General features: G+C 40.2%; 1 protein-coding gene across 1 annotated transcript; it reads right to left on the bottom strand.

Moving 5' to 3' along the window:
- Positions 1-4,765: 4,765 nt before the first annotated feature.
- LOC139460553 (uncharacterized) lies at positions 4,766-8,991 on the bottom strand. The gene is made up of 5 exons (XM_071242024.1): positions 8,697-8,991; positions 7,384-7,479; positions 6,850-6,959; positions 6,454-6,658; positions 4,766-5,741 (listed from the first exon to the last, which is right to left on the bottom strand). The coding sequence occupies exons 1-5, from the start codon at positions 8,866-8,868 to the stop codon at positions 5,155-5,157; spliced, it is 1,170 nt and encodes a 389-aa protein (XP_071098125.1). The 5' UTR covers positions 8,869-8,991; the 3' UTR covers positions 4,766-5,154.
- Positions 8,992-9,676: the final 685 nt, after the last annotated feature.

Here is a 9,676-nt window from a genome sequence, read left to right as displayed (position 1 = left end):
AAAGGCGAAACGGACACGGAAGGTTTTGTGTACAAAATGAAAACAAGAACACGTCACGAAAACGGACGGCAAGATGAAGCTTTTGGTATCGGTCGGCGACTTGTGATACTCGGAACTGTTGCACGGATAAACACTGAATTTATTGATGTTTTATAAACGGATACATTTTATGATATATGATAAAAAGGTTATTATATGACATGACTGCAACATGTATACATTTCTGTTACCAATGCATTTATAACAATAAATAGTTGCAGACTGAAGATGCATCCTTGACGAACTCCAGCCCCAAGCGATAGGGCTTTCTGACTATTAATTTTCAAACAATATTTAACGGCGCCGTGCATGTTTTCGAACATAATGTGTTACTTTAGAATCCTTTCCGTAACAATGAATATAAAAGTCTTTTTCTTCGAACAAGGTTAAATACTTTTAAAAAAAATAGATTTAAGCACAAGAGAAACGCCCTTTTGGTCTGCACAGACATTTACTGCTTAATGCGTGTAAAGTGAACACGTTGTCTGTTGTAGAATTATGTTCTCGGAAACCAGCTTGTGATTCTGATGCAGCCTTCTTTCAATAATAGTAGAAAACAAATTTACAAGGGTTAGTAGGGATATTCGACGGCAGTCATTAGGATCAGCTTTACTACCTGATATATGCAAAGGTAAGATCATGCCGATACCCCTTTCTTCAGAGAAAACTCTATGATCCAGGATCTTTTCAGGAGCTTTTAGTGTGAAACCCATTTGTGGTGTCTCCCGCCGTGATATTGCTGGAATATTGCTAAAAGCGGCGTAAAACCATACTCACTCACTAACTCAGGAGCTTTTAAATTGTAGAAGTTTTAGATATGGAGCAATTAAGAAATGACCACTTTCAGGAACTCTGCAGGGATGCCATCTTCCCCTGCTTTCCCATTCTTTAGATATTCAATTTCTTTGGTAATCTCTTCCTTAGTTGTATCCACCATGTCTGTATTTAGTAGGTAATAATCACGTGCATCACATTTGTAGTTATCAACAAAGTCATTTCCTTGACTATCACAATCTGAAAATTCAACTGATGCTTGATTTAATGGACACTTGAAATAGTAAATAAAACACACGTGTCCACAGTATAAAAATGCTTGGTTTGTCGTAAAAGATAGTTCACAGTGTCCTAACATTGGTTACAGTCATTACATTCAAGCAGTGTTGCAGGTCTTAGAAGTTTTCCAACTCGTGCTGACAAACCTGGAACCATAGTCAGGACGAGTTGTGTAACTCGTTGGAACTACCTATTTCATTTATTTCCTTCCTTGTGTCACTTACAGATGAGATAACAAAGTGTGTGTGTGTTGTGGTCACCGAGTTATTATGATGCATATTATTTATTATCAAAATTCAAATAACGCATTCTATGGACCACACATGCAAGTAACAAACAACCATAACCTTCAAGCAAATTAAAGATAATTGTAATTTAAAATGTATCTATTGACTCATTGACTCAACTCCAAAGGGGTTTCAACAATCAGACATCTGAGAAAATTCCATCTTGTGTTTTTCACTACCAACTGAACCATCTAAAAACATGCTAAGCTGATGAACATGATGTCCTGAATAAAATCAAAATCGAAAATTATTATAATCAGTTTTGGAACTTGTTAGTACGTTAATTAGGAAGCAAAATTGGTCAACGGGTTCAGTACAAATTCTCTTGAATTCAAAGGAAAATCACTGATTGTGTGTTGGAAGCAGAACTGTTAAAGCATAAGAGTGTGAAGCAAACAGATTGAAATGCATTATTTGACCCACTGGCTGAATATAATTATGATGACATCATATTACATATTATCATGCTCTAAATGATTTCAGTATATGCTTTGATACTGGCTTTAAGCCACAAAATATGTAGAACGCATAATCAAGACACGTTCCGTTGGTAATCATGACCCTTAATTCAACAGTTCACAAATAAATAGTCGAAAGTACACATGTGTCCCCAGCTTTCATCCAGAAATATTACGCTTTCTGTGCACTTTTAATTTTATGTATTACCATCATGATCATGTTATTTTTCCCCTAGCCTGAACACTAATGTAACTTATTTTTTTATTGAGAAATTTATTTGTAGATTATTTCGTACACCGATATTTCATCTAACATGATGATTATAATCATATTAACTATTGTTCAATAACAATGGTATGCACACTTCTTTATCCTGTTCTGTACATGGATTCCCCAGTGGTTATATTGCATCATATAGAATACACATGGATGTGTATGCCACTGTACCAAATTATTTAAAAAGTAGGAACATATCCTTTATTATCATGCCATTTAGTCCTGAAATTTTTACAAGCACACACATAGTTAGGAAACACTAGATTGAAATCAATCAATTATTTTTCCATAATTATTAGATCTATTTATGATTTATTTCATTGTGTAATAACAAAAAAAATGCCAAATACACGGCTTTTCATGTAAATAAAATCCAGAGGCCAAATATCAGAACCAATGACAGACTCTATCATTAAATATCATTATTACGGATCAAAAATGTTTGTTTTATAGTTATCTATACTGGGCGTTCAATAACTCCGCTAAACCACCATTTTACAATGGACGAAAAAGGGGCATAATCGTCGACATTTGTGTCATCAAATTTGCTAAAATAAAGATGCCAACGGTATTTCATTGACGTGGTCGTTTAATTCCATGTATTATGTGTACGATTTCGTGACAACAGTGAGCTGACACGAACTATTAACCCCCATATCACTGTTGAAAATGGGGTGTGTGTCATTGTTTACATGTCACCGATGTGACGACCACTTTCGAGAAACAGCTTAAATAATGTTTCCCTTCACTTAAAGTCACAATGGACGATATCCCCGTGACGTATACATTGCAACAGCAGTAATGAAAATGCGAAGAAAAAAAATATTAAAAAACCGTTCTAGCGTTTTTCTGTAGTAAATACAGGTCGTGAGCCCCCATTGTGCAGTCATTGCCTGGGTCAGTGTAGCGCCAGCGCAATTTTATCTGGACTTAAACTTTCCAGCAAGAAATATTTTGTAAAGCACTGATGTGACTTGTAAGATCATACTGTCAAAAACAAATTCATGTAACACAATCCTCAAGTCAGCTGACATGTCTGTCACTTCATCCCCATTCTCGCACTCTGATGATGTAAACTCTGATGCAGGCGATGTTTTGCTGGTCCAGTGTACGGTAGTACAATCAACATTCCCATCAACAACGCCACTTCCGCTGACAACCAAAGTTAAACGTGCGAAGAGACGTCGCATAATTCTGGATTCTGATTCCGAATAATTAACTGCAACTTGATCAATATATATGCACCCAATAAAGGTGTGCATGTCTTGCAATGTTAATGCTAATGTTTGAAAACCTACTGAGCCGCCGTACGTTAACACGTGTGACCCACTTCAAATGACATTCTCGCACTCGACTTTGTTGACTGACAAGATTGTTAATTTGATAAATTTGATTAATTAAATGCAACAACACGTTTATTACGTTTTGCATGTTGTTTTTGAATAAGTGTAAATCTTACAATATACTAAGTTTGAATGGCATTGACGATTTATTTTACGCAGTTCGATTTGTCGTGAAAAGGTCGCTTGTTTACTGTTGATTAAAGATACATTTTGGGTCACAGCCGCTAGAAATATGGGTGGTTTGAGGTGAGATCTAAAGACGTGTACAGAATATTTGATTAAAGATAAGAACTCAGAATTGTGGTTCATCTTCCTGGCGCTAACTTTCCTTCTAGCATGAACCAGACTGTGCCCTGATACGTGTTTAAAATGAATGACTACACCGCAAATCAACATATTATATTAAAGGTAAGAAAGACAATAACTAACTCGAAACTCTGAATTGTGGTTTATCTTTCCCTCGCTAACTTTCCTTCTCGGTTTAACCGGGCTTGATATATGGTTAAATTGAGTGACTACCCTGCAAATCAACAGCCTGTATTCACAGGTGACAGGGAACCGTGCAGTGTATACGAAACCTTGCAGCACTGATGACGCGTTAGTTGTAGACACGTTTATTCCAGTTTATGTCATAACCTTCCTGTTACAGACAGCATTCTGTCAATACATACATTATCGTGTATAATCAGGCGAACCTGGGCTCGGATCCGCGATAACATCGATGCCCTATTGTGTTCCCAGCTGTGATGTGGGATATTGTTTAAGTTTTGATAAACCAAACGCTTTTACTCACCCACTCATATGCTCGACTTGCATGTCATGTCAATAATGTAGACTGTGTGCGTCCATGAGGTATGTATGATATGCCCTGTTTAAGATATAATGCCCTGGTTTTCAAAATTTATATTCATTTTTATGTGATTCCTGTGTATGAGCTTTAGGGCACATTAGAATGTGATCTGTTGCGTAACTCTGCATTTACTAAGGACATAAGTTTGATATGTTTCTATGACGTCAGACAATCCACCACCATCAGTCCATTTTAACGTGGACTGTTACAACATGATGTTTCTAGGTTTGTCAGCACCATACCCGTGCTCGTGGGTTTTACCGAAGTGATAAACGTCTGAGACCTGCATCACTTCGGGCTTTCCTCTCACATTAAGCTGACACGCCGCAATATAACTGGAATACTGTTAAAAGCGGCGTTAAACACAACTCACTCACAGCATGAACCCCCCATGTGTGTGGTGAACAAGTAAAAAGAATTGTATATGTTTTAAAATAAACACATTTTATTCAGCTCTTGGAAAAATAATAATTCAAATAATAAACAAAATAACAGTATCAGCAAAAGCACATATATGACACAATACTGAATGGAACCATGAATATTGTATTTACAAAAAGTATATTGCAGCACTGTTGCCATAGCGACAACATCGAGGTCATATGTACATTTACGTTCAAGCAACACATAATGAGAATACTTTGTTATGCCTCACTGATAAATTCATCAGAATCAATATTTTAATATAAGCTATGTCCTGTACAAAATATGTTGAACTATGGACTTTTCGTAGTCCGTGTCTGATTCAAGGAATTATAAATGTAGTTCTTCATGACAGGATCTTAGATATTCAAATTGCAACCAAATAATATGCTGCACATGTCCGTCTCTTTCAAGCATCAGCTGTCTACATCTTGGGCGCCTCGTCCTCATCATCAAGCGTGATGATGTCATCCGTGGCCTTGACGTTGCGCATTTCTTCTGTGCAGGCTTCCATTGGCTCATCAGCCTCATTGTGACGGCGGCAACGTCTGCGAGGGCACTGTGCCTGACCATGACCTTCACATCGAGGGTGACCCCCGAATCGACCTCTGCCGCCCTCTCTAGGGTCACCTCGTCCATCTTCCCATCCTGCAAAACCCATGTCGTTCCAAGGTGACATCTCACTGAAGTGTTCCCCTCTCCTCTTGCAACCTCCACGACCACCACGACCACCACGCCTCCCCCATCCTCTTCTTTTCCTACAGCCTTCACCCCACGCATAAGGATGCGTTCCCATCATGCCCCAGAACTGCATTGGGCCACCTGCAAACATACCAGGGCAGCCGAGAACTGGCGGAGGCATTTCCTCATCCGAGGATCCGAAGATACCATCCTCTTTGGTCTGGGGGTCTTCAACATGGTGTTGATCGTGATTGTGACATTTTAGGCTTCCCTTCTTTCCTCTGCCACACTTTCTCGCTCCTCTTTGGCCATCTGTCTTCATTTCTGTATCTGTCAAATACAAGTACAAGAACACGGTCAAACAATACAGGCCAAGGTAGAAGACACAACCATCATGTATATGGGTTTACGCAATATCACGAGGGTGACACCAGAAATGGGCTTTGGGCATTTGACCCATGTTGGGAACGAAATCAGGGAACTTGGGTTTGACGGGCGAATGCTGTACCTGAACCCACAAGCCTACTCCGCCGCTACCCATTGGGAGTAACACAAAACCTTAAGTCAGTACTAAATGAAACGATTATTCTGAAGACATGGCTCACTGGACCACAGCCATGTAGCACTGATGAACTAATTTGTCTGACCGTCAACATTACTGTGAACGGACGTCGGACAATGGTACTAAGACCCATGCAGGGGACACGTGCACGATCATCTCGCCAACCTCTGTTATATACAAACAGGGAAGAGGCAGTGGGATAGCCTACTGGTTAAAGCAACTGCTCGCCGTGTCAAAGAACTGGGTACTAAATGGGCAAAATGAACAACACCCATGTTGGTGTCTCTTGCTATGGTGTAGTGACATAACTGTCTTTACCAAAGTGGCAAAAAACCCACACTCAATCACTTCACACTCGGTCTACCTTGTCCCTCCAACTGTAGGAGACGGACCACAGACACACATGGATCAACTTGTTTGTGTAAAGTGGACATTAGTGATTGTATGTTGTTGTAAGTGAGAGTGTGATAGGATACCTACCATTACTATCGGATGTGCCCTCTGTGACCTCAGGTGCATCGTTCCTAGTTTCCGCTTGGGCGCCACCATCTGCTGTGTTGTCGGACTCTTCACCGGGAGTGGCCTCCCCTTCAGTCCTTGACTCATGGTACTGATTCTTCTTCTTCCAGCGTTTCATGCGCTTCATCCATCGGAGAAAGTGAGGAGGGGCCATTCCTTCCATTGGCTGCAACATTGTGTGTAAATTGATCAAATACCGTGGGAAGGGAGCATGTTGAATAAATAAAGGTACAAGAGAAGATGGTGCGGTGTCTTCGGTCAAAATGATACTTCGAGGGGTTTATTCGAGAGGCATTCGATTTATGTTTATAATTAGTCATGATTAATAAGGATTAGTCATGATTAATAGCAACTCACCATTCTGCCTGCACTTCGCATGCCACCCATCCTGCCCCACCCTCGGCCCCACCCCTGCATCCTGGGGTCAAAGTCCCATTCATCCTCCTCGGATACGGCAGGAGAGACATCTGGCAAAAAGATCATTCATCGAAAGATTAGTTTGACATGGAAGTACTTGAATCTTAAAATATACATCTGACTCATTCTGCAAAGGATTACTAATGCCCATCATGATCATTATCATCATTAACAACAACAATAGCACAATCACCACATTCGGCAACAGTATCAAAGTAAAAAACCCCGTTAAAGTCAACGTTAAAGCTGGGGCATGTAGTACTGAATAAAGAGATGCTGAAGCCCCCATACAATCTCTACATACACAAACGTTATTCATTTATACGCTTTGTCCAAGCGAGTCTGTTAAATGTGTTGATCCTAAATATCAATACATTAAGGTCAGTTGAATGTATCCCAGGTTGCGATTGCCATCAGCAGTAAATTACGACTGTGTATTATATTTATATTGAACAGAAAAATGTTCGTTTGTACCTCGGATGTAGATTCTGAGGACGGAATCCTTGATGGAACAGAGGGCCTCATCCATCTCCTGTTCCGTGGAGCACGTCACAAAGTCGTCTTCACCATCTGAAACAATAGCTCGCTTACGTTAGCTTACTTGTTATAATGAACTTGAACTCTGAGCATGAATAAGGAACAGAAACTACACATACATGCTGCGACAACTGTCGCAAACTCGAAAGACAAGTGAGATGGTTAAAAATAGAATTAAAATAAAACGGTCGACTGACTACCCAGATATGATATTTACTGAGACATTGTCTGACGCTTTATACAGTTAAACCCCGTTAGTCTGGAAAACACGCATTCCGGAAGATTTGGGATTAGAATGAGTACACATATTCAAAGAAGGTAACTTCATGGACTTGTTAATCCGACAATGGCGAAAACACGAGGAATGGAACCGTGCAGATGAACGGGGCTTTGTCGTATACGTCCAACATGTATATCTACGTCATTGAAGAGATAATCCTGGGCAGAATAATTTACGCACATATTTTCAAACCCATTTTCGTTATGCTAATTATTGATGAAATATCGATTAAATGTTTTTTTAAAATATATACACTATGAGAGAATGTTTGAACTATTTTGTATCAATCATGACTTTAAGTCTATTTGAAAGAAACAGAGGGTGTGTGAGTAATGTTTAACGGCGCAGTAGAAACAATATTGCCGATACATGAAGGTGTCGGTGAAAAATCAGACTAACAAGTGATTGATATTATGAACACCCCACTCCGTAGGGGTACATGACACGCAAAGAACCATTTAAAGTTATCATTAGGATACCGGAATAACAATCGCTTTGAACATTATACTGAATATGTGAGTGAATGTTGTTTTCCAACGCAATGAGTCGTCCCAAAGCATTATGGTTCAGTGTAGACTCAATGAAATACAGTGAAACCAACCCTGATATACTTCATAAATACATTCATGTTCAGTGACTGTTTGATATCTAACGCCGCACTCAGCAATACTCCAGCTATGGCGGCGGCCTGTACATAACCGGGTTTGGACCAGACAACCAGTGATCATTATTGTGAGCAATGCTCTACGCCGTCGGGGTATGATAACAATCAATCAGTAAAGTCATCGATCCCGACCACCCGATTCATTCAGTTGCCTCTTACGACCAGCATACGCTGCCTATGGTTATATTCTTACCCTGAATCAATCAAGGGGTTGGTCAGTAACTCTATACTGTCCGCTTTAATGATAGATGTTGTTATTATGAACAACATAAACATAAATACATTCAAATAAACAGAAAAACTCACCTTTCCAGTACATGTTGAATGTCCCCGCCTCGAGGTGTTTGAACACCTGGGTCACCTTGTCATGGACGAAGGTGTATGTAGGGGCGGCGTCCTTAGGGCCAGGGAAACGCCGGACCACGGGTCTTCCTCTCCCCTCGCGCTCATAAAACACTTTGATAACCACAGACTGCATCGTGTTGTTCGGGCTGATTCTCAGTGACGATAAGTTTCAACAGGTGTTTGAATGTGAAATATCTTTGCAGCAGACGATAGAACTTCTATAGGCTTCTTTTTGTCTTTTCACGACAGCAGGTAGCAGTAGAGTCGCTTGATTCTGTCAGCAAACGCAAACCCGGGCTTTTATACCCGATGTATGTTGTAATTTCTTGAAATAGAATCGAACGTTCGAAAACGTTCCGAGAACGGAGCTGGCACGTTTCAGACCGGTTGCATCAGGATCACGAGCTTCGACGAGTCATGGTCACGTGGACAGGACTTTCAGCAACACCTACGCATCAAAAACGACAGTGACGTCACAATATTGGCTGAGTGCCAGGTAAATCAACCGGTTGTGATGTACAACTGCTTTGTTGTAAATGGCAATTAAAACATTATCTGGGACAGTTAAACGTGTGTCAATTAATCTGTTGACGCACCAGCATTATTTCAAACGTTTGCATTTATTGAACGTAAATGTATGTGGCTTTAGCTGTGTATATAACTGCATGTAGATTTAAGTTGAGTGTTGGCTCAGAGCCAAGGAATGTGAACTAGTCCGGCCCAAGAACCATTCGGAACGGAGCTTACACGTCACGTGCCCTTATCAATCGACCCGGGTCCCGTGATTCTGACGCAACCGGTCTGAAATAGTTTAGGACGGCCCCAAACCGGTCACGAGAACGTTCCAGAACGGTTTGATTCTATTATTAGTACTTGACATCACTCATTTTCCTGGTATATAAACCCCTAGTTTTACTGACAGAATCACTCCGCCGGCACGC

Source organism: Haliotis cracherodii, unplaced genomic scaffold (genome assembly GCF_022045235.1).
Source record: "Haliotis cracherodii isolate W230 unplaced genomic scaffold, xgHalCrac1.p SCAF_1, whole genome shotgun sequence".
NCBI lineage: Eukaryota > Metazoa > Mollusca > Gastropoda > Lepetellida > Haliotidae > Haliotis > Haliotis cracherodii.
Note: the sequence above shows the minus strand (reverse complement) of the source record. Positions and strands in the feature narration are given on the sequence as shown.

Coding starts and splice junctions, on each gene's coding strand:
- LOC139460553 (XM_071242024.1), bottom strand. CDS start 8,868: ATGCAGTCTGTGGTTATCAAAGTGTTTTATGAGCGCGAGGGGAGAGGA. Junction 7,480..8,696: donor ATTCAACATGTACTGGAAAG/GTGAGTTTTTCT, acceptor CTATTGTTTCAG/ATGGTGAAGACGACTTTGTG. Junction 6,659..6,849: donor TGCGAAGTGCAGGCAGAATG/GTGAGTTGCTAT, acceptor ACAATGTTGCAG/CCAATGGAAGGAATGGCCCC.